Source organism: Mus caroli, unplaced genomic scaffold, assembly GCF_978045245.1.
Source record: "Mus caroli unplaced genomic scaffold, Mus_caroli_1 scaffold_3, whole genome shotgun sequence".
Taxonomy (NCBI): Eukaryota; Metazoa; Chordata; class Mammalia; order Rodentia; family Muridae; genus Mus; species Mus caroli.
This window is the reverse complement of record NW_028227258.1, coordinates 51,761,668-51,788,355: the sequence shown is the minus strand read 5'-3', so window position 1 is coordinate 51,788,355 and position 26,688 is coordinate 51,761,668. Positions and strand designations below refer to the sequence as shown.

At 53.2% G+C, this 26,688-nt stretch overlaps 3 protein-coding genes and 1 long non-coding RNA gene across 11 annotated transcripts; 2 read left to right on the top strand and 2 right to left on the bottom strand.

The window, feature by feature from the left end:
- Window positions 1-273: 273 nt before the first annotated feature.
- On the top strand, window positions 274-5,709 carry Amigo1 (adhesion molecule with Ig like domain 1). 4 transcript variants are annotated; one of them, XM_085835578.1, is made up of 3 exons: window positions 274-627; window positions 1,039-2,539; window positions 5,614-5,709. In XM_085835578.1, exons 2-3 carry the CDS (start codon window positions 1,135-1,137, stop codon window positions 5,682-5,684), a joined length of 1,476 nt encoding a protein of 491 aa, XP_085691704.1. In that variant the 5' UTR covers window positions 274-627; window positions 1,039-1,134; the 3' UTR covers window positions 5,685-5,709. The 4 variants fall into 4 exon arrangements, with proteins under 4 accessions (XP_085691704.1, XP_085691702.1, XP_021013796.1 ...); XM_085835576.1 differs by having other exon boundaries at window positions 275-627; window positions 1,039-2,651; XM_021158137.3 differs by having other exon boundaries at window positions 275-627; window positions 1,039-5,709.
- A 3,904-nt stretch (window positions 5,710-9,613) lies between these two features.
- Window positions 9,614-14,837, bottom strand: Cyb561d1 (cytochrome b561 family member D1). 3 transcript variants are annotated; one of them, XM_021158100.2, is made up of 3 exons: window positions 14,599-14,834; window positions 13,961-13,998; window positions 9,614-13,558 (listed from the first exon to the last, which is right to left on the bottom strand). In XM_021158100.2, exons 2-3 carry the CDS (start codon window positions 13,970-13,972, stop codon window positions 13,055-13,057), a joined length of 516 nt encoding a protein of 171 aa, XP_021013759.1. In that variant the 5' UTR covers window positions 13,973-13,998; window positions 14,599-14,834; the 3' UTR covers window positions 9,614-13,054. The 3 variants fall into 3 exon arrangements, with proteins under 3 accessions (XP_021013759.1, XP_021013757.1, XP_021013758.1); XM_021158098.2 differs by having other exon boundaries at window positions 14,466-14,833; XM_021158099.3 differs by lacking the exon at window positions 13,961-13,998 and having other exon boundaries at window positions 14,599-14,837.
- LOC147005470 (uncharacterized) lies at window positions 14,475-15,083 on the top strand. The gene is made up of 2 exons (XR_015046680.1): window positions 14,475-14,520; window positions 14,863-15,083. It is a non-coding gene; the product is annotated as an uncharacterized LOC147005470 (long non-coding RNA).
- Window positions 15,084-16,097: 1,014 nt separating this feature from the next.
- On the bottom strand, window positions 16,098-24,362 carry Atxn7l2 (ataxin 7 like 2). 3 transcript variants are annotated; one of them, XM_021158203.2, is made up of 12 exons: window positions 24,219-24,287; window positions 22,791-22,969; window positions 22,314-22,379; window positions 21,836-21,940; window positions 21,267-21,477; window positions 20,696-20,982; window positions 20,097-20,179; window positions 19,502-19,755; window positions 18,586-18,784; window positions 18,371-18,492; window positions 17,119-17,914; window positions 16,098-16,241 (listed from the first exon to the last, which is right to left on the bottom strand). In XM_021158203.2, exons 3-12 carry the CDS (start codon window positions 22,330-22,332, stop codon window positions 16,227-16,229), a joined length of 2,091 nt encoding a protein of 696 aa, XP_021013862.1. In that variant the 5' UTR covers window positions 22,333-22,379; window positions 22,791-22,969; window positions 24,219-24,287; the 3' UTR covers window positions 16,098-16,226. The 3 variants fall into 3 exon arrangements, with proteins under 3 accessions (XP_021013862.1, XP_021013861.1, XP_085691701.1); XM_021158202.2 differs by lacking the exon at window positions 22,791-22,969 and having other exon boundaries at window positions 24,219-24,362; XM_085835575.1 differs by lacking the exon at window positions 22,791-22,969 and having other exon boundaries at window positions 20,696-20,886; window positions 24,219-24,362.
- Window positions 24,363-26,688: the final 2,326 nt, after the last annotated feature.

The following is a 26,688-nucleotide window of genomic DNA, read 5'->3' as shown; positions in this document are numbered from 1 at the left end:
GGTTTCAGCGAACTCACTACTCTTAGACTTACTTTTCCGGACAGGGGGTTTGGGTAGGAGGAACGGTACTGGGGCATGAAGAGAATGGAGAAAGGGAGGCTAGGGAAGAGAGGCGCTTTGAGGGGCCAAGCTCGCTAGCTCTGGGCCCAGCCCGGGATGGCAGAGGAAATGACCCCGACTGCAGCCCGCAGCCTGCGCGTCCGCCGGGAGCCGGAGACAAACACACGCACGTGCGCCCCGCCCCCGCCGCGCGCACGCGCCCCGAGGCTCCGGCGGCGGCGGCGACGGGCGGGCGGGCGCGCGCGCGGTGCTCGCTGCCCCCACGCTGCTCCCTCGGCTGGGATCGCGGCGTCTCCCGCTCGCCGCACTGCTTCTCGCCTGGCCCGTGGCTCCGGAGGCGGCAGTCGTGCCAGGTGGGCTCGGGTGGACGGGCGCGGCGGTCCGGGCGAGGCGGCGGCGCGGGTGGACAGCGCGGAACCCAGCAAGTTCCTCGCAGGCGATGTCGCCGGGCGCGGGCCCCTGCGTACGCCGGGCGCCGTGACAGGCCGGCCGGGGAGGCGCGGACGGGGGAGGCCGCGACGGAGCTCCCGGACTGGCCATGGGCTGAGACGCATCCTCGCGGAGCAGGTGCAGTGACCCGAGGGTCTAGGGAGGGGACCCGCGCCACAGGCCCCGGGAACCTTCGGCCCTTCTCAGCCTAGTACCCTGTTGACCTTCCCTGGGTTCCTCGGGAAAGGCCCTGATGACCCCGCCTCCAAACCCCGAGCGTGCAATCCCCGGTGACACCCCACCACTGCTACCACAGGGGACACGCTGTGCACACCCTCACTCTAGACCCGCGACCCTAGCCCACTGGGCCTTTGCGCCAGTGCCTCTGATGTCCTAGTATTTTGAGCCCACAGCCTGCCTCACTGTGCCTGGGAACTACCCGGGATAGCTTCCCCTCTCTGCTCACCAAAGGGTGGGAGAGGAAAGTGGGAGTGGTGGTCTTTTCCTCCTGAGTCTTGGTGACTACATACCCATCCTCTTTCTCCCAAGCCTGTAGTGAAAGTGACCCTTCCATACTCCACCAGAACATGCCGGGGTGACTCCCTCCCAGATCCTGTGGCCTTCCTCGCTCATCCCAGTGACACTATGCAACCCCAGCGTGACCTGCGAGGCCTCTGGCTCCTGCTGCTCTCCTTGTTCCTGCTTCTCTTTGAGGTAGCCAGGGCCGGCCGATCTGTGGTTAGTTGTCCCGCCAACTGCCTGTGCGCCAGCAACATCCTCAGCTGCTCCAAGCAGCAGCTGCCCAATGTGCCCCAATCTTTGCCCAGCTACACAGCACTGCTGGACCTCAGCCACAACAACTTGAGCCGGCTGCGGGCCGAGTGGACCCCCACCCGTCTGACCAACCTGCACTCCCTGCTGCTGAGCCACAACCACCTGAACTTCATCTCCTCCGAGGCCTTCGTCCCCGTACCCAACCTTAGGTACTTGGACCTCTCCTCCAACCATCTTCACACGCTGGATGAGTTCCTGTTCAGCGACCTGCAGGCGCTGGAAGTGCTGTTGCTCTACAATAACCACATTGTGGTGGTGGACCGGAATGCCTTTGAGGACATGGCCCAGCTGCAGAAACTCTACTTAAGCCAGAATCAGATCTCTCGCTTTCCTGTGGAACTGATCAAGGATGGGAACAAATTACCCAAACTGATGCTCTTGGATCTGTCCTCCAACAAGCTGAAGAAGTTGCCCCTGACTGACCTGCAGAAATTGCCAGCCTGGGTCAAGAATGGGCTATACCTGCATAATAACCCCCTGGAGTGCGACTGCAAGCTCTACCAGCTCTTTTCGCACTGGCAGTACCGTCAGCTGAGCTCTGTGATGGACTTCCAGGAGGACCTGTACTGCATGCACTCCAAGAAGCTGCACAATGTCTTCAGCCTGGATTTCTTCAATTGCAGCGAGTACAAGGAAAGTGCCTGGGAGGCTCACCTGGGAGACACCTTGACCATCAGGTGTGACACCAAACAGCAAGGGATGACCAAAGTGTGGGTGTCCCCAAGCAATGAACAGGTGCTAAGTCAGGGGTCCAATGGCTCGGTGAGCGTGAGGAATGGCGACCTTTTTTTTAAAAAGGTGCAGGTCGAGGATGGGGGTGTGTATACCTGTTACGCCATGGGGGAGACTTTCAACGAGACGCTGTCTGTGGAGTTGAAAGTGTATAACTTCACCTTGCACGGACACCATGACACCCTCAACACAGCCTACACTACCCTGGTGGGCTGTATCCTCAGTGTGGTTCTGGTCCTCATATACTTGTACCTCACCCCTTGCCGCTGCTGGTGTCGGGGTGTGGAGAAACCTTCCAGCCACCAAGGAGATAGCCTCAGCTCTTCTATGCTCAGTACCACACCCAACCACGACCCTATGGCTGGTGGGGACAAAGATGATGGTTTTGACCGGCGGGTGGCCTTCCTGGAACCTGCTGGACCCGGGCAGGGTCAAAATGGCAAACTCAAGCCAGGCAACACTCTGCCGGTGCCCGAAGCTACAGGCAAGGGCCAACGGAGGATGTCCGATCCAGAGTCGGTCAGCTCGGTCTTTTCTGATACACCCATTGTGGTGTGAGCAGCGTAGGCTGATGGGGAGGTTCTGCCCCAGGAGAGGTAGTGTACCCCTGAGGGATATGACGGGGTGGAGGAGAGGGCTGGATGCCCAAGGGAGTGGGTTCCTCCTGACCACCAGGGAATCGGTCACGGGCGCCCGAGGAGGCGAGACCCCAGTGAGGGCGTGGATGCTGCGAGTTTCACCTATGGATATCCTCAGGCAGATGCCACACCCCTACCCAAAGCCCTGGCTATTCTCAGTGTGGGAGACGGGGACAGGAACGAGGAAAGGGCTGAGGGGAGGAGCAGATTCCCTAAACTTTTTTGAGGTCATCCCTAGCTCCTTAAGAGAAAACCATTTGAAAAACAATGTTTTTTTTTTCTGTCTCTGCCCACCCACACCTGTGAGGTTGTGTGTGTTTGGGGGAGCCTCCACGGGAGCCATGCTGGGAAGCTGCAGTGTCTTCTCTGGTTGGGAAGTCATAGCTAGAGAACTGGAAACCTTTGGGAAATGAGTCAGGAAAAGGCTGAGACCTGGATCAATAACACTCCCTAAAGCTGCTGGGAGACTTCTCACTAGAGCTGTCTTCTTTCCCTGGGAGTCCTGAGTGGGTGGATCTCTGCAGGAGCCTGGCCTCTCGCCTGTTAGTTATGGCAGCAATGTAGGACACTGTGTCTGTGCCTTGTCCTGGGGCAGGTGGCACAGATGGGTACAGAATGAATTAATAGGTCCCTGTCATAGCATACAACTTGTAGATAGGGCATAAATTCCAGGTAGGCTAATTCCCTGGCTGGGGGAAAGCTTTAATTAGTATTTGACTTCCAGTGTCTGTCTGTCAGGACAAGAGTCAGGGATACTGAGGAAGGAGCATTGTGATGCCTGCCACCACTGTGGCACAAGGGCTGCCACACTTGCTGGAAAAACGGGGAAACCAGCCTCTTTGATGTAGCAGCCAGCCAGACCTACCTGATTTTCCATGTAGGCTATCCCTTCTGTCAACCTTCTAATCAGCTCAGGTGGGGTTCTGTGCCTTCCATAGAAGGCTGCTCTGCAAAGGAGAAGTCGGAAAAGCCTGGTCCTGCTCTGTTAGAATAGGTCTGGAGATACACAGGACCTCACATTTATCTTCTCTGTGCTAACAAGGCTGCCTCACTCCTGCAGAGTGTGGGGGTTTTGTCATCTGAAGGGTTGGAACCTAGTGGTCTCTGTCCCAGAATGGCGATACAGAGTGTGGCTTAGAGTTCTGTGCTCCCCCACCAGACTGGAAGGCAGAAGGGGCACTACACTTTGAAAAGTCAGTCGGACATCAGGGCAGTTGTAGCTGTCAGAGCAGAGGCACTTAAAAACAAACCCAGCCTTAGCTTCCATCCAGGCTCGAAAAATGTTTTGGGTACAGAGATGCCCGTGCCCTGCATCCTGTGAGCATACTGCAGGCCCCAGAGGCAGCTGTTCTGAGCTTTGGAAGAGGGGTGGGCAGGGCAGAGGTGAACATGTTCCCCAGTGTTGGTCTTTTCCGGTGTCTTTTCTTTCCCTTGTTTCCTGTGGTTGGAAGTCATCCAGGTCCTCCAGTTTCCTGACCTGCTTTTGGGGTTCTTAAGGGGGTGTTGTTTACCTGTGGGTGAGGGCTGCCTAGTGTTAGGAGGGCCTGTCAGGCTGCTTATAAGGACTGGGGAAGAGGAACGGAAGTAAACATTGTCCCCTGTCTGCTCCTGGGATCTCAAGGCTGCTGTCCATCCTTTATTAGTAACCTAGTTTTGTCAAGAGAGAGGTGCAGCGATTCCCCTTAAGTAGTTGCATGCTCGTCGTAGGTATGCATGCTCGTCGTAGGTATGCATGCACGCCAGCACCTTGAACTCCACCAGGACAGTGAGTCTGCGGCCCCCTCTGATGCCACCGGTTCTAGAACGGCCTCCACCCCAGCGCACAACCTCTCACACACAGTTTTCTTGCACTGCAGGAGAGACAGTGACCATGCCAGGCTCCTCAAATGCACAATCTCTTGTAGTTTTAATTTCCGAACACCCTGAACTGTTTTGCCCATATCTCCATGGAGCTGAACCACTTTTCTGCAGATGTGGAGTTAGGGGGACCACACGCTGGAGCCTTTGGGAGAAGGGGGGTGAGGTACTAGCTAGTTCATCAGACTCCTCCGAAACCCTCCTACAAACCTACATTCTTATAAGACAGGGGGCTAGGGCCAGAGTAATGAGGACTCCAAAGGATGCTGGCAGAGGCTAAGCAGCTCTGAGTTGTTCTTCCTGTGTCTTAATAGACAAGGGTTGGAGAGGAACCGGTTGTATTCCAAAGACTTCTGGGGACTTTGTCACCAGAGGTTAAAGAACCAGACCTCCACCCTCAAACTCCTCAGGGAATAAGAAAATCTTCTAGGTGGCAGAATCCTCGCCTGACACCATCGCGGGCTGTGAGACTTTAAAATGGAGGTCAAATGAAGTTTGCCTTCTGAGGCATTCTAGCTGAGCTCCCGAGGACCAGGAGGGTCATTTTGTTTTTAAGTCCTACTCCGCAGCCTAACTCTCCCTACTACATCCACTAACTTGGACCCTAGTTCAAGACACCTGCAGGACATGTCTGGATGCTCCACCAAAAAACCATTTAACTGATTGGTCTCTCCTTGTGATTTCAGTTCTTATAACCCAATGGTAGCTTTGTCCTTGTAGGTGTAGGTGGGGTGTATGTGTGTATCCGTATTCCGCATATATGATCCCATTAGACCTTGGGAAGAAAACAGCCACGTGTAGATAGAAAGAAAGGATAGCCTTCACCTCATCTGTACCCATAAACTGTATCACCCAGAAAGGAAAAGCAGGATTCTCTGGAGACAGGATGTGACAGGGCTCTGCGGTTTGTGTAATTACCTGTGGTTTTTTTTCCTTTGCTGTTATCTATGGGGCCCCTGAAAGAGGCCAGGAAAGGGTAGACCTGTCTGAGGAGAACAAAGCCAATTTTCCGGGTTTGTGTTTGTTCCTGCCTTGTAATTCTTTTTTTTTTTTCTGTGTCTAGGACTCTTCCCCCCACTGTGTACACCAGGCTGGCAAACCTCAGAGCCCATGGGCTCTATAACTAGACAATGACCATTAAACCTGGCTTGAGTCTCTGCTCTGGCACAGTTTGTGGTTGGTTTATTTACCTTAGCATGTGGGTGGGTTCTGTATACTTAAAAAGGGTGTGACATCAAATCAAATTAGAAGAGAGTCTCTTCTAAGTGTTGTTATCTGCATCATCTAGGAAACTAAGTAAAAAATCTGAATCATCCAGGCACTAAGATTAGAGAAGAGAATGGCAAACTTTTTCTCTCAAGCCAGACAGTAAATATTTTGGGCCATAGAGGATTCACCATCTATTAGACCTCCACTGCACTGCCGTAGCAGGCAAACATCCACAGACAGTGTACAGATGAATCACCATGGTTCTGTCTCAGTATAGCAGTCTGTTTGCGGGAGGGAAATGCCCAAGGCAGAGCGTTTTATAAGGAAGAAGAGGTTTGCGTAGCTCACAGTTTTGAAGGATGGAAGTTGAATATCCGGTGGTCCCACTGGTTGTTCATGTCGTGAGGGCCATGGTGTGTGTCATAATAATGGAGGAAATGCAGAAGGGATCATGTAAAGAGACAGGGTGAAAGACCAGCTCCATGGTCTGTTTGTCCTTTTTATAACAACTTGTTCTTGTGAGAACAAACCAGGGCCTGGTAACTACATTACTGTCTTCAGAGGACTATGCCCCCGTGACCTAACTATCTCTCATTAGACCTTATGTCTTAAAGGTTACAGAACCCCTCAGCTGTGTCACGCTGAGGTCCAAGCTTCTAGGACATGAATCTTTTGAGGTATATATTCAAATCCCTGCCAACACAGAGTATCCAATGAAAATGTACCTGTGGGCACTAAAATGTTAATGTCTTTTCAGTTTTGTTTCAACCCGTTAAAAAAGTAAAAGCTATTATTCTTTCAGAACACACAAAATCGGGCAGGGGCTGATCTGCCCAACAGACGAGTTTTCTAACTTCTGAGATAGCCTTAAAAGCAGCATCACAGTGCCTATAGCAAGGGAGAGACAAGGTGCCTGGGCCAGGGCTTGCACATAATGATGATCTGCTAGGTCCCCGAGGAGAAGGGTTGTCTCCTACAGGGTTCTCTTAAAAGGCTAGATCAAGCTTTCTAATGGTACAGTGGCAAAACGCTTGGGTTGGAAGGTTGCTTTTTTTTTTTTCTCCTTAATGGTGGGAAACAGCTCACTTTCATAAAATTTTGATTATTACCAGGATATTTTCATCTTGAGCTAAAAGCATATTCATCTCATGGGTATGTTAATACTCAGTGACTGTTTCATGTGCACTAAGTAGTCTGTGGAATGGAAAGAAAAAAAAAAAGCAGAATCTTTACTTTCTCTTATAGACATAACCCTTCCAGAAACTGGACTAGACTGTGAAGTCTGGCTAGGTTCTTGAGGCTTCTGGAAAGGACTGTCCCAAGAGGATGAGGCCTAGGCCTGTACCATCCTATGTGTGAGATCTCAACTGATCTCAGAAGCTAAGTGAGTGGGGTCCGTCCTGGTGTGTACTTGAACGAGAGACCAAAGAGGGAGACTATGTAATTACCATAGCCCTTATGTGTATGGAGTTGAGCTGCTGTAGCCCTGTTCTGTCTGGGAAGTTGCCTGTCTCACTTCACTGCCAGGCCTATCAGACCAGTCAGGGAAAGGCAGATGCTGAGTGAGGTCAGAGCTCTCCCACAGTCCGCATCTGGATTTCCTCATCTTTACAAAGTTGCCTCTGCTGGGGTGACTGCCTGGTAGAGAACAGGCCGAGCAGACTGCTTGGAGTTCTCTGAGGCTGTATCTCTTCTGCTGTTTGTGCCCCCCCACTCCCAAGCCACAAGCTCCCTGGATCGTGGACAAGCTATGCAGTTTGTCTGCTGGGTCTTGACAAGACTTTCCATCATTCCTCTCGGGCAGCACTTGAGGGAAACAGAAGCCTGATGTGACAGGGTAAGGGTGCAGTGCATGGGCTAGCCCAGTCTTTCTTCCACCTGGCCTTTCAACTCCTCCCTTTTCTGTATTTGTACCACTTATCTTGTCTCCTAGGCAACCAGTGGTGATGCTGTATTTTCCCCACCCACATGGCAAAAAAAGCTCAGGCCCTGCAGTAAGGACAGTTGGCTTTTTTGGTCAGGCCGCATGGAGTCTATGCTCGTGGCTTCCTCTCCCAGGGCTTTGAAAAAGAAGGCTAAAGCCGCCAATCAAGCATGCTCATCAAGCTCAGACACTGACAGGTAGAAGATAGCAAATGGCTGGGATCCTTAGATGCACCTGAAGCCTTCTGGTGTGTGTCAGCCTCATTACTGTCCCTGGAGCACAGAGGGCATAGAACTATGGCCTGAGAGCCATCCTTGGTGAACCAGGACATGCAATCCTACCAGGCGACTTCTGGGTGTCCTTCTGCACTGGCATAGATAATGTGCAAAAAGGTTGTGGAGGACTGTGTCTAGGTAGAACTGATACTTCTTTCCCCTCCCCTCCCCTCCCCTCCCCTCCCCTCCCCTCCCCTCCCCTCCACCTGCTCCCTCTTTTGGTGCGGTTACTTTAGGTGTGGTCTAAGCATCACTGCTAGGACACATTGGGAGATAACTGAGAACTTTTTAAAAGATAGGGTCCTGGAGCCACTTATGTCACCAGTAACACAAAGTCAACCCCCAGATTCCACAGCCTGAAATGGTTCCTTCACCTGCTTCAAAGACAGGTTAAAAAACTCTTTGGGGCTGGGTGTTGGTGGCACACGCCTTTAATCCCAGCACTTGGGAGGCAGAGGCAGGTGGATTTCTGAGAGTTCGAGGCCAGCCTGGTCTACAAAGTGAGTTCCAGGACAGCCAGAGCCTATACAGAGAAACCCTGTCTCAAAAAACCAAAACAAAAACAAAAAAAAAACAAAAAATAAAACAAAAAAACTCTTGGGGAAATTCTGACAATAGCTGGCCAATTAATAACTGGCTGCTGTTCTCTGACCACATCTGGGCTAAGGCCATTCCACCAGAGGTAATCTGTATTAAGCCCTGCCCAGCCCAGTGCTGACCATCTACTTCCAACCCCTCTCCACGGCAATTCTGGGCCACTGCCCCCCCACCCCCACCTCTAGCTTCTGTTTTCTTTGTGCCATTCCAGCAAGAATGGCTGAGACTAGACTAGCATTACATTCCTGGATCCCGGGACAGAAAAAGCAATTAAGATAAAGAGAGACAAATGTTCAAGCCTGCATGCTGCCGTTGGTTCTGCTTGCCTTCACCCACTCTGGGCCAAATGCTGCCTGCCCTCAGACAAATGGAATGGAAAGTATCCTTCCTCTTAACTGAAAGTTTACACAGAATTGCTTGTGTGTGTGTGTGTGTGTGTGTGTGTGTGTGTGTGCGTGTGCGCGTGCGTGTGTGCGTGCGGACATGTGTGTGTATGCTCACTTGTTTGTGTGTGGTAGTTCAGGAAGAAAGGAGAGACCTGAAACAGCAAAGGGAACTTTAAGCTGTGGACCCCTGGAAGCCAGAAGCCATGCCCTTCATCGTAGCACCATAGGCCTGAAGCTACAGAGAGGAAACACAGGGTCAGGGTGGCAGTACCATGATCACTAATACTGATCCTCCCTTTCTTTGTGCCCATTCTTTCCTTAGAAGGGCAGAGTTAGGCATGAGAGATTTAGATAAATTACCTGACCCTCCAGATTTGACCTGGAGGAAGCTATACTGACTCAGACCTCCCATCACCCCCGTTGTGGCTTGACCACACGAGGTAAGCAACACATAAGACAAACTTCAGTAGCCATGACCTTGGTGGCATCTCTTGCAGGGAGCGATAAAAGATGACCTTACATCCAAAAGTAAAAACTGTGACCATTATGTGGCTCCCAAAGCCCCTCTGAGACTTGGGTCCTCCTCAGCATCATTTCTCACAGTTTATTGCCTCTGTAGGAAGCATAAAGGCCAGAGCCAGAGTCGGAGAGAAAAGGACAGAGCATAGCATCTGTTTTCCATCTGTTTAATGCTTTGAGCCTTGTTCTCTTGTGAAATCCTCACAACATCCCTGTGAGGTAAGATAAGAAGCAAATAGTTGGCCTGTGCCACCCAGTGTTAGGAGCCGAGACACTCATTAAGTAGCTTTTCCAGGCTGATAAACCTTCCGGTTCAGAACACACAGGTTCTTTGTTCCAGCCACAGACCAGGGCATTTCGGGGGTACAAACTCAGACACTTTCTTGCTCTCAAGACTTGCTTAAGGGCATTTGGGTGGGGTGCCCCCAGAAGCCAAGGCAAGTACACAGGAGCACTAGAGGCTTGGGGTTATCAGCTGCCACAGCCACAGCCATCTCAGCTGAGCACACTGTATTCTCTGTGTATCTTGGCCTGACTGCTTCCTCTCAGAGGAGAAAAGCCTCTGGTATAGCCAGGCAGCAAGAATCCTGATCCCCTCCTCTCCCACAGTGTCTTCCCATGCTGTTACACTCCAAAGCCCAGGAAGAGGGGGAAGGTGACTGGCTGACTCAGCCTGCAAGTGCTTAGAGATCTGGAGCTGAAAGGCCCCAGCACCATTCAACTAATGATTATTATTAACTCTGAACAGGCCTTGGCACGGCAGCCAGCTGGCTCAGGGAGGATGCCTGGATCTCCCACAGCGAGGTTTAAAAAACAAGACCCACAGCAGCCATGCATGGGAGTGGAAAAGGTGGGGACACTGAGAGATGGGGCACGCCAGTGTCATGGGCCGAGGGTGGCCTGCTTTGAAGGGGAAAGCAAGAATAGGCTGGCAACTGATAGCAGCCTATCGTGGATGGGGCGACAGCCAGAGGGAAGCAAGAGTTCTCAGATGCAGAGCTCCTGTCATTCGTTCACTGCCACCCCAACCCCAATGGGAGGATACAGGGACAAAGGGGCTCCTGAGAGGACTCCACAGATAGTGTGCCCACTTGGGGTTGATATAAAACTATCTTTCTAATGCCCTCAAGGTTGAGTCTGAATATAGTCAAGCTTGGAACACCATCAAATATGGAATCAGAACTTAGCATGATATGGAAATTTGTGCAAATGATTGGCAATTTTTTTTTAAATCTTGAATATCCTGAGTGTCCCCTTGAAAAAAAAGCAAAACAGGCTGACTACTACTAGCTTTCCCTAGTCAAGGAACATGGCCAAAGGACAGCCATTTGTGTTCCTGCTAAGGCCCCTTCCTTGCTACTGAGAAGCCCGGGTAGTATTCTGACATTAGAAGATACAAAAGGGGGCAGGTGTGCGGAAGAGGGAGCACACAGCCAGGAGGCATCCGCAGCCGGCAGCCACAGATCCCAGCTGGAGGACGCGCACCCTGGCACTGAGGACTAATGGCTGTCCAGCTGCTGCCCTAGGATGGAAAGACGGGAGGGAGGGAAGCCCCGCCCCAATCTGGCCTAACAGGAAGAAGGGCTCCTCCTGGTGCCCTGCCCCCTACACTGCGGTCAGATCCCTAGGCAGGAGACCACCACTACCTGTACTCTTCCTCTGTGCCCTGCACCGATGCCCTCCAGGCCCACTGGTCAGAGGAAGCGACAGCTGGGGCCTTTCTTCCTGCAGAATATAAATGACTCCCCTTCCTCCCGGGGCTGCGAATAGACATCAGATGGCACAGCCCACGCAAACTGCCGGCTGTCAGCACGCCTGCCTGCCCGCCCACCAGCCCCCGCACCACCTGGGAGGAGGCAACACCTCAGGCAGGCTCAGGCTTTCTGGCATCGCCTCTGTGCTCTGAGAACAAGCTGCTGAACCTTACCTGGCCCACCCTAGGGAGCCCCCAGCACTGGCCTTAAGGAGGGAAGGAGATGGGCGCCCTTTATCAAAGTGACCCTAGTAAGAGGGTCTCTTTCATGTGGCCGGGTAACCATGCCCCTCCAAGTTCACAGCACACTGGATGGCTTGAGCCAGAGAAAGGGCTTTGAAAAAGACAAGAACAGTTAGTTCCCCTTTGCACTGCAGGGGCCTCTGTTCATCAAGCTGTATTTAGAGAGTCATGCTAGCTCCCTGAGGAAAGCCCAGGGGAGGTCCACTGAGAATACTTGTGCCCCCTAGTCCCCATTCCTCTACTGAATCCCACCTGCCTTGTTTCTGAGCCATTGGGAGAAGAGGCCTTAAATTTTCAGAGGATCTGAGATAGGCAAGCAGAGACACCTTGTCTCTGAAACTGGTGCTCCAGCCCCTATACTGCAGGCCTCCCAGAGTGTTTGGCTCTATCTCCGAGGTAGAAAGCTGCGTGGATACCTTTCCTGGTTCAGCAGTCTTCAGTCTTATTAGGATCTATAGAGAGCCCATCTCCTAGACTGACCTACACCACAGCTTACTAATCTAACATGTAGCCCTCACAACCAAGGATGTGCTGGGGAACCCAGATCAAGGAGGTATATCGGCAGGGAAGAGCACAGTTATCGACATCATCCTACTCTTAGGCCCAGCTGGCCGGAGACAGCAACTAAGGAAAGCTTAGGAAACGACAAGGAAAGATGGGCAACAGGGAGAGAGTCTTCCTTAGGTCAAGAGGGGCCTACTCCTTGGTTTTTATTTTGTTCTAAAAGCTTAAGAATAGTTCCATGGAGCAACGTGCCGAGTAAGATGCCCAGGACCACTCTGCCCTGAGAATGAATGGCAGGAGCATACCCAGAGGTAGCCTGAAGGAAGTCCTAAGCTCAGCTAAGGAGCCCAGGAGGCAAGGGCTTGGTAAGGTACTGCCTTCAGTTCCTCTAAAGAACTTTAAAGTGACTTCAGTGCCTTTACTACCTTATTGTCCAGGAGACCTCCCCTGGGTCCCTTCTTTCCACAGTTTGTGCGTGGCCCTTGTTTCTTGGTTCAGGAACCAAGTTGGCATGATTTCTGAAGGGTCCTTTTAGGGGAGTAGAGGGAAAATGGATGAGAGAATTACATCCTGAGCTGCCCACGTGGTCCGGAGCTAAGAGGGTATCAGCGACATCAATCTGTCAGACACCAATGTTAAAGATAAGGGACCTTCAGCTGACAGAAAGTGAGGTCCTGAGATATGGAACTTGTCATTGCCTGAGAGGTTACAGGCTCTCCATAGCACTGCTTTCTCAACAGGGACCCCAGCATCTGTGGCTGTCATTCATAACCTACGAGAACGCTTCATCAGGCACGCAAGAAATCACCACCATCACCATCACCATCACCACTACCACCACCTAATACTTCTGTCTCCCACCAAGAGTGAGGTTTCAGGTTCTCCCAAACCTTCCACTTGTACACAGTAGGGCATCTCCCCCTTTGAGCCCACTGTATCATGCCTCAACAGTAGCAGCTAGGGTTTCTGCACATTGTGGCTCAGCCATTAAGTGCAAAAATTCATCTACTTCTGAAGTGGGTCCTGTGAAGATCACCAAGGAACTGTTGAAATCCAAGGCAAGACTCCCACCTAGATTCAGAGTTTGGAGGCATTCATATCTCCACCTTCTTCCTTGGCAAGTAGGAGCTGGAGATCTGGTGCATGATCACCAGGGCTGGGTACAATGGTAGTCCCAGGCACAGGTACCAGGCTGCACCTTTGATCTGGGCCTGGAACCACACCGAGTACATGCCCAAGAGCACCGTTACTGTAGCCATCAGGTAGACAACCAGGCCACACGTCAGATGGTAGAGCTTGAGGCGAGCCACCCTTGAGACCCCGGCTGCTCGTGGACAGAGGAGGCAGAGCCCACACAGTGCCTGTCCTCCAGTGGCTAACAGTGTCAAGGCTCCTATCCAGCTGTGCCAGGACACCAAATGGGACGTCTCACTTCGGATCTTGCTGGAAATGATGAAGCCCAAGCCTAGGACAGCACAGAGGACGGCCATGGTCTGCCCTGCCCAGTGGAGTCGAATCCGGGTTTTTCGGGAGCAGAAGAAGAACAGGGAGTGTTCAGGTGAGAAGAGTAGGATAGCTTCAGCCATGCAGAGACAGAACTGTAATCACAGGAAAAGGCCAGTGAGCCTCTAGTCTACATGGAGCCCAAGGAAAAGGAGGTCTTCTCACACATCCAAAAGGACATGGGGAAGCTAACGGACTTGCAGCTTCACACACATCCTTTCTGGACCACAGAACAGCAAACATTGAACTTTCTACTGAGTTCTGAGGACAAAGCCTGATAAACATCCTTCTTGCGTCTTCCTTTTAGGCACCAGAGGAGAAATATCTTCTGTTTCCCCTTTCCCTGACCTTCTCAGCCACCTGACACTTTACTCCACTTTCCCCAATCCTATAGGTTTTAGGGAAAGATGAAGCCCTCTTAAAACCCACCTCTCTGACCCTTGGGCTGAAAAACTGAATGCCTCCCCAAGAGTTAATCTAAGAATATCAGAACTCACCGCCAAGGCCATGAACACAGGGTGCCAGGAGAAAAGACCTAAGTAAGAATCAAAGAGAATAGGCTGACGGCTGGGCTGACTGATACTGTCCCGTGGTTTGTAAACGACAAAGACCTGGCCACAAGGTCAGCATATCATCTTAAACCTAAACAAGAATCAGGAACTCACCACAAAGGGAGGAGTCAAGGGGCCCTTACACCACCTTGGCCTGGGGGTTGCACTTGCTGCAGCCCAGTCCCTAGAGTACCTTAGCCTGCCCAGGACCCCCTAATGCTTTTCCATGTGGGGCCTCCTTCTAAGGAAGTATCAGTTCTGTCTTTTCAAGCCCCACCCTCCCTGGAGTTCCGGGAACCCGCCTACTACGCTTTTACAACCACTCCAGGACCCGCCCCTCCTCAGCTGAGGGTCCGGGTTTCAAGTCTCCCAGTGCGCCCAAAGCGGCCCCTCCAGCGCCTAGGCTCCGCCCCCTTCTCTGGCCCCGCCCCACCTCGCCTCGCACACTCACTGGTTCCGGGCCGGGACAGCACAGTCAGAAAGATGGTGAAGCCCAAAGCTATCAGGTGCGCCAAGATCCCACTGCCTCTCCGCAGCCAGCGGGTCAGTCTCGGCTCCCTCGCTGGAGCGGGAACCAGACCTACCTCCATGGGATGCATGGCAGTGCCAGGCCGGCCGGCACAACCCAGCTACCAGAGGCTTCTTCCGGGTTTGCGATCGCGGAGGCGGCGGCGGCTACAGGAGAGGCTCCTCCCCGGGGAAGCTGCGGGGCCGTGTGGCGGAGGTGCCCACAGCGCCCTCTGGAGAGTGGGGGGGAAGCGCCTCGGCCCCAAAGGGCGGCTCCCGGAAACCTCCACTGACCTAATCGAGCTCCCAACCCACCTTCATTCTATCTTTGTGTCTATAAGGGTATCTCAAGAGGCCTGTGAAAATTACATCGGTAGCAACTGATACCAGCGAAACCCCAAATCACACACTTGATTCTCTGACCCAAGAGCGTGAAACCAGTGTTCTGAGCAGCTTTCTAGAAGTACTGGATTCCCCGGACTGCTTACTGCTCAGACATTTCTGGCTTGTTCAAGAGACAAGATCTCTCCCTGTGTTAACATAAATGAAAAGCCAAAACCTAGTGATCTAATCTGATGACTTCAGGTATGAAAAGCAAAAGAAGCCATCTCATCCCTGCTTACAGGCGTAGTTGCTCCCCATCCCCTCCCTCAAAATATTCCAGAGCCATAGGGCACTTTCAGCCTTTGCTGCCACTACAGTAGCTGCACAGCCTTGGTCTAGAAGAACCAGAGCTTCCCAAAACCCCAAGTTCTGCCACACTATTACCTCCAGAAAGGTATGACGCAACCTAAAGAGTTCTATCTGGGAGAAGCTTTACTCCGTTCAGGGCAAACTCACAGAAGAGACCAGAATGAGCTGTCCAGTGGGTAGGGAAATGGCTCTGTGGTTAAGAGTGCATATTCCTCTTGCACAGGGCCTGAACACTCACATCAGGGGGCTTACAGCTGACTGTAACTAGCTACGGGGGATCCCACACGTCTTGCCTCCGCAGGCATCACATGCACATACCCACACACAGACACCATAATTTAAAAAAAAAAAAAAAAAAGCTGTCCAGCACTTCTAGAGCAGTGATCGCCAAGCTCAACCTCTGCATGGCTGAGGAACTAAGGCTGGTTTTAAGAAATGGGAAGGGCAAGAGCAGCCATTTGTTGAGGGATGGAAGCCCAGAGTAGCTAGAAAACCAGAAAGGGGCCATAAGCTAACTCCCACAAACCCTCAGGACAAAAACCCAAGGATGGCGTCAAGTGTGAGACCCCCTTCCCTCTCAGTTCTTTCCCAGTGGAACCACAGTTGTCTCTCTTAAGCCTCTGGGGTGCCTTGCTCACTCAGTGTCATATGCCTTATCATCCTCTCTGAGAAGATTCCCAGGGATAGCAGCTCCAGGTTTCTGTGTGCAGTGTGTGTGTGCTGGGGTGTACACTGCCTGTCATCCCAGCCTCTTGGGTTGGGGCTGCGGTTGCAGAGAGTAAGGACACTCACTCATTTGGCTACATCAGTTTCCATCCTTTTCTATGTTTCTGGTTTTTTATATTTTCTTAGCAGCAACAGAACAGGGAGACAGTCTTGAGGTATTTTAAAGAGTTTTTTTTTTTCTTAAAAAAAATAATATAAAGTTATAAAAAGCGGCAGCAGCCTGGGGCCCAGATCTGGAGGGGAGGAGGTGCTGGCGGCTCCGTTGCAGTGGGCAGGCACTTTCTCGTTAATGAGCTTTTGACTGCAGGGAGACAAGAGGTAAGAGACAGGGTCAGGCTAGGGGCCTACCTGTTATCCTTCCCACTGAACATCTGGACTAACCCTTGGATTCCTTCAGCTGGCCTAATAAATACAACCGAGTAAGGGAAAAGGAATGGCAGCCTAACAGAGGACTGGGTAATGAAGCTGGAGAACACACATGCACACACCTGTACACACACAAGCAGGCCTGTCAGTAACTATCAGGTTTCCCTTACAGGTGCCAGGAAAGCTGGCAGCACGTAAGCCATGCCTAACCCAGAAGAATATTACCCTGCCTAGCCTCCCAGAAGTCCCTCCTTAGAGAGGTCACAGGGTCAAAGCAAAGCAGGCTTCAACAGGAAAGGTAAATAAACCTAGCTGCAAGCTTTGCCAGAACCTGGAGAACCTGCTGCAATCTGAAATGACTCGGTGGACCCGAAGTTGTGGACTTGTTTTTCAATGTCCTAATGCCAGTGGGAGAACCAGAGAACTAGAGCAGCCCACCCACCCGGCTACTCTACATGCTGGGGCCTTTCCCCGTAAGGAAAAGTAGCTCCAAGTCCTCGAGGGAGGGTCACAGCCAGTTCAAAAAGAAGTGGTCCTTTCATTAAAGCAAAGATAGGAGGAGACAGCATGTCCTAGGCCCAAAGGAAAAGACTGGGCATAGGAAAGTTCCCTCAGGAAAGAGCTGGGGTCACCCTGGAAAGAACTGACCAACCTCTCCCCAAAGTAGGTAGCCCAGGAGCTCTCTCAGTTCCCCTTCTCTTCCCCCCTTAGCATCCTTAGCACCTTCTCCATGTCGTGTACCTACTGTGCTCCCCAGCCTCAGCCCTCCCAACCCCTCTCTGCCTATGGTCTTCAGGAAGCTGGATTGGTACCTTCAGTGTAGAGCACTTCTCCTCAAAGGGCAGGGCTGGACCTGGCTTCTTGCGACGCACAGAGCAGGTCCCATCAGGAGGGACACCAGCCTGACAGTGCTTGGCCTTGACTGGCCGGCAGTAAGTGGCCAGGTTTTTCCGCTTCTTGGCTACCTCCTCCTCGGAGAGGCAGGTGGTTGGCAGGACCTTAGCTGGGTGTCCGGCCACTCCCCGGTTTTCTAGCTGAGAAGCCTTGACGGGTATGGGGGATGGATGAGGGGAACCCCGACAGTCCAGGGGACCGGCCCGTTTCACTCGTGGCCCCACTGTTCCATTAAGCCCCAAGTTCAGGGCTGTTTTAGTCTTGGTTGAGAGACCCCGACAGCTAGAGGGTTTGCCCTTTCCAGCAGGCTCCAGGATGCAGGTCCGTTTGAAGGTTGTGGGGCCAGGGGATAACTTCCGCTTTCGAGAAGGGGCCTCCATCTCCACCCCCTCCTTGCCTTTGGATGACTTGCTGGCCTTGGAAGGTGGCAGCTTGCTGAAGGACGGAGATGGAGTGTTGGCAGGCAGCGGTGAGGTAATAGCCTGGCTACCGCCCATGCACTCTGCCTGGCTGCAGGCAGCTGCTACACTGGGGGAGCCTGCAGGATAGCTAGGGACAAGGCTGTCCTTGACGGGGGGTATGGAGGCTGGACAGGCAGGTCGGGGGGGTGGGCCTGGAAGTCGGGGGCAGCTGCTCATAGGGGATGGACTCAAGGGATCAGATAAAGATGGACTGACAAGATGGGATGGAGGCTCGGCTGCTGGTGGGATCTTCCTGTAGCAAAGAGAAAGGCCCACTGTGATACTGAGCAAACACCAGGGCTGCCCTAATATACACCAGTCTCTGCACCTTCAAATGGCCAGCAAAGCCCAGACTGCTGCCCCCTGCTGGGAAACACTGGAACTAAGCGGAGGAAGGCACAAGAGGAGGAATGGTCATTGTATCAGAACAAGCCAGAGCTACATGTAGACACATTAACCACCTGATTTTTGGTCTCAGTTTGGGCCCTCCCTGTCCTACATTACCTAACAGGTACTGGAAATGATGGGCAGGCCTCGAGGTTCACCCAGATCACCCACTCATGCCCTCCTCCAGGTTACTGAGTCTCACTCCTTCAGGCCACACCCCATTTGGGTTTTTAGCAATCAGCCTTGGTATACCAGACTGGGGTTTCTGAAGCCCAAGTACACTTGAGCCCGAGGAAGGAAGTTCTGAGAACATGAAACTTACTTCCACATGTGAGAGCTGAGATGCCGTTCCAGCATGGAGCTGAGTGCTGAGCAAAACCGGTCCAGCCGGCGGCTAAACACATAGCATCCTGGGCTCACCAGCCGGCTTCCAAATGTGCAAAACTGGAGGCAGAAGAAAGGACGAATGTGGTTGGGAGGGCCTGAGATACAAGATTTAGCCACCTTCCACCCCAGCTCCCTGTCCTGCCCGCTTACCGCCTGTGGCCTGGGGGGCCGAGTTGCGTAATGGCAGTCAGGGGAAAGGTGGAGGTCATCAGATGTCCCCTCCTCCTCACTCTCCTCACTGGAGGCCTGGGCTCCACCCCGGGGCAGAGGGAAGGGGAATAGGCCTGGATCCCCATCACCACCACAGGGACCTTCGTCATCCACCTCACTCTCAGAGGAGGCATGGGACCTAAAGGGCCAAGGGAGATGGAAGGATGATGTGAGTGATTCGGGGTAGAGGGAGGGTGTCCGAGCTCGCTCAAACAGCCAGGGCAGACACACCCTTCTGGGGACTCAGATGAGAGGGAAGGGCGAAAAGACAAGAAAGTACTATATATAGCTCACAGAGTGAGGCAGAACCAAGGGCCACAGCCTCCAAGAGATTCTCTCTTTAGCCCCTTCCTAGGCTTTGTCTTTTTAAGCAGACAATCTGCTTCAGATTTCCTTCCTCCAGAAAAACCTTCCCAGCTTAACTACACCCAGCGCTGGTCAGCCTAGTCAACTCTCTCCGTCACATACTCCTGGGAGCCTGCCTGGGAGCTGAGCCTGTGTTTCACGCCTACCCCCTGCGGAAGTGCACAGGAGCAGGCTTTCCCACAGCCCAGGGCAGCCTCTGCACACAAAGGGACCAGTGGATGACTGCACAGTGACACTGCTTCACCCAGGACCCTGGCCCGTTTAGCTCTCTGATGATAAGCGCTAACCCATGGAGGAGCGAGAAAGACGTTCACACCCTGGGTGCTGTGGTCTGGCACACCTCACGGGGGCTGCAGTGCCACAGCGTGCTTGGGTGCTTAGGGCAAGTGAGTCCATCGTCAGGACGTTCCCTGGGCCTGTCTCCAAGACTTCCTGGTACCTTAGGGGCTGAATATCCCCTTGTTAGGTGGACTGAAGATTCTGTACGTACCTGGGAAGTGCACAGTACGGATAGGTCTGCTTAGACAGAGAAGAGAAGGTGGTGTTGGGGGCAGCTACCGCTGCCACACCCTGGACTGCAGTGGGAGGCTCCTGGGATGGGCGCTCCAGAACTGGCTCTTTGTGTGCTGGGCTCTTCTCCTTGGGAGACTCTCCTTTTCGGGAGCTGGCCTTCAGTTCGGCCACTAGCACATCAAAGTCCTTGGCCCTGCCTGGGACCTCCCTGCGCTGGTGCACTGAGTGGATCTAGAACACAGCAGAGCAGTACAGAGGTGTGATCTGAGCAGGAGGGAAAGGGATCGGTCTTCTTTGACACACACAGAGTGTGCTGTGGGTGAGGGGCGGTTGTGTGTTCATTTTACTCTCAGGAGACGAAAACTCTCCTCTGGGTAAGGGGATCTGGAAGGTACTCCCTGTCTACTGCGTCTACCCTGTGCCCACTATAAGTAGCCTCTTCTCTCCTTCCCTGGTAGAGGCCCAGCTCCATCCCTTCAACTGCGTTCACAGTAACTTCTGGACTCTCCTCTCCAAGGTTGCATGTCTGGGCTGAACCTGCCTCCCATCATCATGCAGAGAGACGGGGTTACCTTGCAAGTCAACAGGCGTGTACAGATCTTCTTGGTCTCTGGATTTATGACCCCGCACTGCCTGTTGAGGTCGAACTCCTTTCCTGTGGGGGAAAGAGGTTCCAATGAATCGCAAGTCCATTTGGGGGAGGAGCCAAGGAAGAATCTGGCCTCTTCCTGCCAAGGGCCCAAGAAGCAGTAGGACTAAGACAGGGTTTAGACCCACCCTTGGGTTTAAACCAACTCAGCCCTATGCCTGGCCCAGGCACTCTTGGAAGACTGGAAGCCCAAAGCAGGGCAGTCGGTACCAAGAAGCAAAAGCGGCTACCCACATCTTAGATGCCAGGAAGAACAGCTGTAGGATGTGGGGAAGGAGAGAATGGTCAAGGCAGGTGTGAGTGACTCTGCTGGCTTAGCCTCGTGTTCTCTCAGACTACCTCAGAGACCTGGACCAGCAAGGCTTCCTGGGAACAAGCAGGACAGGAGGTAATGGGGCTGCCACACCCTCCAAGCGGTAATGGTCAGACCTGGACAGGTTCACTCCTTCCTGACCCAAGAACCGAGAAGCCCAGTGAGGTCTCCACTCCGCCTTTCTGAGTCCCACGTCCATAACTACTCACGAGCCATCTTTCGGTGGGTTTTAGGAGGAAGCCTGGCTCCACTGGCCTCCTTCTCCGGGGGGCTGCCTTCGGCGCGGTGACTGGAGCCCTCACCAGGGACAAGCTCGATGTTCTCTCTGCCAGGAGGTTCTTTAGCAGAGGGGGCCGTGGGGACTTTTCCAGGGGAGTCCTTGGGGAGGCCTCCTGGCTGACTGAGGAAAGCAGAGGGTGGGGCCACCCTGATTCCATGTCCATCAGGCTTCGGGAGACTGGACATCTTCTCCAGATTCACCACAGGCACGAAAAGGCTACACGTGGAGAGAGGGTATGGGCTGGGAGGCGGGGAGGCTGGGACTGGGGTCTGGACTCTAGCCCAGAGCCATCTCCTCCCTAGCTCTGGAGCTTGGGTGAACTCCAAGAGAGGCGTGGAAAAAAAGGGGGAGCCCATGTTCCCTGGAATATATGGAAAGGAGCTGCAGATGGGGTTAGCTATTTCTTGGCTGTGAGCAGTATCCTGCAACCAGGGCTAAGTGTCAACCCTTTCTTGGGTCAGGGTCAGGGCTAGTTTTAGGGGTTTCCAGCTTCTTCTTACCAGAGGCTGTCCTTCTGGGTCTTCTCAGGAGGCTGATGGCCACGGCTCCGGGACCCCTGGCCCTTCTCCCTGGAGGAGGTTTTGGTGGAACCTGGGGCTCTACAAGCTGGGCCCTGCCCATTCACTACATGGCATTTCTGAGAGCTGGCAGGGGCTGGAGGTGGGGGTGGGGCCCGGGCATAAAGCTTGCTGAGGGGCCCATGTCTTCTTTCTGTCACCAGGAGGTGGAGAGAGTAACTGAGGTGAGTGGTATTGAGTGCCTCCTTCCCCATCTCCTAACCAGCCCGCCAATCCCTAGCGCTTGGGTTGTGAGTTTCTCTCCTTCCCATTTAAGATTGAGCCTTTCAAGAGTCAAAATGCTAGACCAAGCTTCTTGAACCTCTTAACTCCACTTGATGCTAGAAGCTTGTTCCAACAATAATCCCGACACCTCCAACACTCAAGCTGTCCCCAGCACCATCTTCCTTTAGCCCACATGACCTCCAGACTGACACTGTCCTAAGAGGTCCATGTTCTACCATCCCGCCCGCCTGCCCACCCCCTTATGGCCTCCCTAGGGCGCCCCTCACCGCAATGTTTCTGGAAGGCTTGGGGCTTCACCACCTGGCTGCAGTGGTTACATACAACCAAATAGAAGTCATCATGGGCAGGGCAGTGCCCGAAGATGGACATGTCTGCAACGACAGAACCCTTTATCACTCAGGTCAAATTCTCCGGATTTTCCTAGCTCAAGGAACACTCTCACGCCACCACTTAGAGGACGCTCAGCCTTCCAACTGATAGTTCTGCTGGACGCTCCCAGCCTCCCCCGTCCAATCTGACCAGATCCAAAGTGTATGGGCTTTCCTGTGTGTGGGCACCAACCACACGTGATTAGGATCACCACCAACAGGTCCCAGGGGCCAGGACAACTGACTGACTCAGACTTATCAAAAGGAGGCTTCTTCCCCCAGCAGTCCCGCTGCTGCTTCAAGCTCCTTCCTCCAGTGGGAGAGGGAAAGCTTGGTCCACGTTCCCAACACCCAGCCCTCTGTGCGGGACTCTCACCTTCTTTAATGAGGGTCATGGCATCCAGCTTCTTCGTGTTTTTGCTGCTCTCCTCTAGTTCAGCCCCTGGAGGAGAAGCACAGTTGAGGATGCCCACCCAAGTTCCAGAACCCAGCAGGGCCTGCAGCCCAATGGTATGAAGCCCACATTCCCAGACAAGCACTCAGAATTCCTGAAGACACTTTCCACGGGTCACTCACAAATGCCTATGATGACCCCATTAAGGATCACAGTGACCCTTCACTCCCGGGTACAGTACAGAGTTAGTTCCAAGGCTGACTAGATGGGCCACTATGGGTAAATGTCTCTTTTCTGGGCCTTGCTTCCCCCATTTAAAAGGGAAATGGTTCTAAAATTGTTCTACGGGTCCCTTTTGAGACTGCTTGCATGGGTCCTTTCTTCTACTCTGTGGCATCCCAGACAAATGCCCTCCCAGATCCCCACCCCCATAAACTCATTTTGCTCCACCCAAGTTACCATAGTATCATCAAAGTTACACTCAGCTTCTCAGGTCCTGCACTGATAGGATGGCCATAGAGTAGAGAAACTGTTGTCTTTGGACCCTTTGGCATCTTCAAAGTCTCCTTGATCAGCTACGCAAGCCCCTCCCCTTCTTAGGGGGGCTTTGTCCAGGGGTTGCCCTTGTACCTCAGTTTCTGGGTTAATGACAAAAACATCTTAGCTGTGCAAAGCAGCTCTTTCCCCATCCCCCTACCTTACTCCTCGCCCCCCTCCTCTAAGCCCCCTCCCTGTCCCTTGGGGTGGGGGTGGGGGATCAATTCTGAGTCACCAAATCTGAGTCCGTTTCCAGTTCTCAGTGCACCTAGACCCAACGAGGGCCCCATCTTAGCCCACTCAGCATGGGGGCAGTCCAAGGGTGGCCTGTACGCCCATCTACGATGGCTCTCTAATGCTCACTAACAGAGTGGCCCCTTTCTAGGATGAGAAGATTATTGGCAATCATAATACCCAGATGTAAGTGGTAGTGGGTTAGGCATGCAAAAGATAAGGGGCAGCTCCCACTCATTTTAAGTCCCTTAAATTCAAGTGTGGGGAATGACAGAACAGAGCTGGAAGTCAGATGTCTCAAAAGAGAACAAGTGGCATTAGAGACCGCTCCGTGAGATCTCCTCCTCCACCTCTTCTCACTTGCAAACTTCTTCAGGGGTGTGATGCTTGTTGTCACCCCGAAAGGCCACGAGGCCAGGTGCTCCCTGGGGCCCAGGAGACAAAGATCAGAAGGGGCTGCAGGCCTGCTCACCAAAGACACTCAAGGGCCTACAGAAAATAGGGGTCAAGGAAGAGAGCCAAGGGGCAGGACAAGAGGCCCAGGAAAGGATGGAGGCTTGGAGTCATGTATGGATGGACAGATAGAGGGAGGTCCGGAGGATGGATGGATGGATGGATGGAGGATGGATGAACTAAAGCAGAGGGGGCGGGGGTTCGGGAAAACTGAGCAGACAGGGAGGCGTTGAAAGAAGCTAAGGTGCGGGGCAAAAGGCGAAGAATCAAGTGGGTGGGGAGGGGGTCACAGAAGTGGGGTGCGTGGGAAACACGTGGAGAGGACTGTTGCAGATGGGTAGAGCCGGAGCAGGTGCAGAACCGAAAAAAGCTGGAGGACGGCTCACGAGAAGAAAGATAAAGGCAAGTAAAGTGGGGAGCAGGTACTGTACACCCGCAGAGACAGAGGTGGGCAGGGTGGGCTGCGAGCGATACGCCGGCGCTAGGACCCGGAGGCGCGAAGGTGTCTGAGCAGGCGGGCACTAGGACCCGGCGGGTCCTTTGTTTGGGGGGCCGGGGAGCCGGACGGCGGCTCTAGTCGGCGGCTCCCCTCAGCTAGAGGGGGCCCTGGGGGGGAGGGGAGATAGTGATGGGGTCCCCGGATTCTAATGTGTCTGTACTCACCGTCTGCCGCAGGCAGGTCGGCCCGCTCCACCCACGAGCTCCAGCTCTGTCCCGCGAAGTCATCGAGACTCGGCACTCGCCGCTCCAGAGCGGCCATTGCTGCCACCGCGCGTTCACGCACCGCCATCACCGCCGCGGACGCGCGCCCGCCCCGGCGCCGCCGCCGCGCGGCCCCCTCCCCCCACCCTCCGACCGGGGGCACGCCTCCCTCTCCCCCTACCTTGCCAGTTCACTCTCTGCGCAAGCGCAGCTCGTGCCTCCTGCCACTACCTCACTCTCAACACAGCTTTCTGGGAAGTGTAGTTGCGGAGGGGTGGCGATGCTTACGGAGCTAGCCGAGGGATCCCTTCCGAAATGCACAATCGCACGCGGGGAAGGAGAGATCAAAGCCTCGGGATATCCTCTTTCAACCCCTCCGTACACATCCTTTGTGCCACTAGTTCACTCTTCCAAACTTACTGCGCATACCCGAGCCCCAAACCTCTTTCTGCCCAAGATACTCTTCTAAAGCCGTGCATCCGCCAGCTGGCTGGCGCCCCTTCCAGGGCTGGCGGCCACGAAGCGCCTCTGCACCCCTATAGATCGAATAGGGTAGGTGCAAGGAGGTGGGCGCAGTGAATCAGAAGGGCAAGGGGAGGGAGTGTGCAGGACGTGCTGAAGGACACAGGGCTTGGGGTGGGGGAGGGCCACAGCTCCTGTGCTGTTCCTCTATGGGAAACGCACGCTGCCTTAATGCAGAACGGAGGTTTGGAGTACTGTTGTCTTAGGTTTGGGAGGACCTGGCTGAGCTTGCTAAGATCACCTGTCAGTATGACAGAAGGCTATCGCCGATCCAGAACCAGCCCCAGAACTAGGGTAGCCCCAAGGCTGCTGGTGTTTGCAGTGTCTCTGCTGATTGTCTCCTCCTGGGAACTACAATCGATAACCTGCACCGCCTCTTCCCAAATCCTGGCTGGACCCTGACTCCATTCATCATTTTGGCTTATTTTTCAAGTGAATCTTTTCACCGCTGGAAAAGCCGCTATTGAAGCCTTGGCATAGGGAGGTTTCTCATATCTATCTTTATTTTGTTTCTCTCTCTCTCTCTCTCTCTCTCTCTCTCTCTCTCTCTCTCTCTCTCTCTCTCTTTCTTTCTTTCTGCTAAGGCCCAGAAAGTACCTTAATCACCCACCTTCTCAGCTGATAATATTTCTTCCCACCCTCACAGAAGAGACAAAAATCTACCTTCATCTCCGTCCCCATTCTCATTGGAAATTAAATATTAATCCTCTTTTTCTTTGACTACCTCACCCATCACGCCATATTGCATCCCTTTGCCTAAAATGAAGCCAAGTTTGGGAGCAAATAAGTCAAGGCCTGTGACTTTCTGCCTCCCATATAAGAGCAGTTTAACTACATAAAGAATAACATCTGAGGGCAGAAGTTCTAAACCTAAGACCCATCCAGAGGTAGTCCCTAAGAGGCCGAGAAACCTGATGAGATTAAATGTAAAACTGTGCCCAAGTACATTTTTCTAGAGAATGTAAATGTGACATGTGACTGTCTGAGGAGATGGATAGGTGCGAGTTTGTGCAGCGTGAACCCTAGAGTGAGGAGAGGGAAGCATATGGCCCTCGATTCGTCCTTTGGGTCACAGATGGTAGGAGAGCAAACGGAGGCAGCATTGTGGAAACCACTGTCTTTTGCCTTTTGAGTTTGGTCCAAGTTTGCTAATGAGTCTTGGTTTCTTTGGACTAATTGGGTGCCGCCCAAAGAGTCGATGTCACTAGACTGGGGCTTGCCAGGAGCAGTTGCCTAGCCAGCAGACTCTATTGCCTGGGGTTCAGAGGTGCAAGGAAAAGTGTCTTGGTACAAATGCTGAAATTTGTCCAAGAACATAGAGCGAGGGAAAAGGAGAGGGGGGGAAAATCCCCAGAAGTCCTCTGGTCTTGGCTTCTTCTTGGCAAATGTTCGCAGCACTGTTTATTCAAATGCGTAGTAAGAAGCACCACAGAACAACATGCAACATTCTCCCCACATCCTCGATCTGCAATCCCAGAAACAGGAGACCCATGGTCAGGATGTTGAAGGGGACTCGTGTCTAAGAAAGGTCCTGGATAGGCGTCTCCACATGGTAAAGTCTACCAGGGCAAAGGGCAAGTTCCCTGCTTGTTGGCCTCCTGCAATAGCTAGGGAAACCAGACACCTCTCCTACTTCAGGCCTGACTAGGCAAAGTGGCGGTGCCAGCCCTGGTCGGAGAGGACATGAATCTCATGAGGACAGAGCTGCCCTTGGCACTTACTGCTGCCCAGCCCCCTGGAGGTAATGAGGTGAACTGGTCTTTCCTCTTCTGGCGGCCATGGAAAGACCATAGCCTAAATCAAGACTCTCTTGGCCATACCCAGACTCTGGCCGAGGAAGAGCCTTTTCAACCCTAGAGCGAGCTCTGGAGTAAGAATGCTCAGTGGGAGTGGAGAACTCCTTTTCTAA

Bases quoted from the DNA above. Each gene is read 5' to 3' on its own strand.
- Atxn7l2 (XM_021158202.2), bottom strand. From the start codon at position 24,345: ATGGCGGTGCGTGAACGCGCGGTGGCAGCAATGGCCGCTCTGGAGCGG. The intron at 21,941-22,313 runs GTGAGAGTCCCG...CTGTCGTTGCAG, and splicing joins CATGACCCTCATTAAAGAAG to ACATGTCCATCTTCGGGCAC. The intron at 19,756-20,096 runs GTAACCCCGTCT...GCTGTGTTCTAG, and splicing joins CACGCCTGTTGACTTGCAAG to ATCCACTCAGTGCACCAGCG.
- Cyb561d1 (XM_021158098.2), bottom strand. From the start codon at position 14,613: ATGCATCCCATGGAGGTAGGTCTGGTTCCCGCTCCAGCGAGGGAGCCG. The intron at 13,999-14,465 runs GTGAGTGTGCGA...ATTCTTACTTAG, and splicing joins GCTGTCCCGGCCCGGAACCA to GTCTTTTCTCCTGGCACCCT. The intron at 13,559-13,960 runs GTGAGTTCTGAT...CTGTGATTACAG, and splicing joins CTGTGTTCATGGCCTTGGCG to TTCTGTCTCTGCATGGCTGA.
- Amigo1 (XM_085835576.1), top strand. From the start codon at position 1,135: ATGCAACCCCAGCGTGACCTGCGAGGCCTCTGGCTCCTGCTGCTCTCC.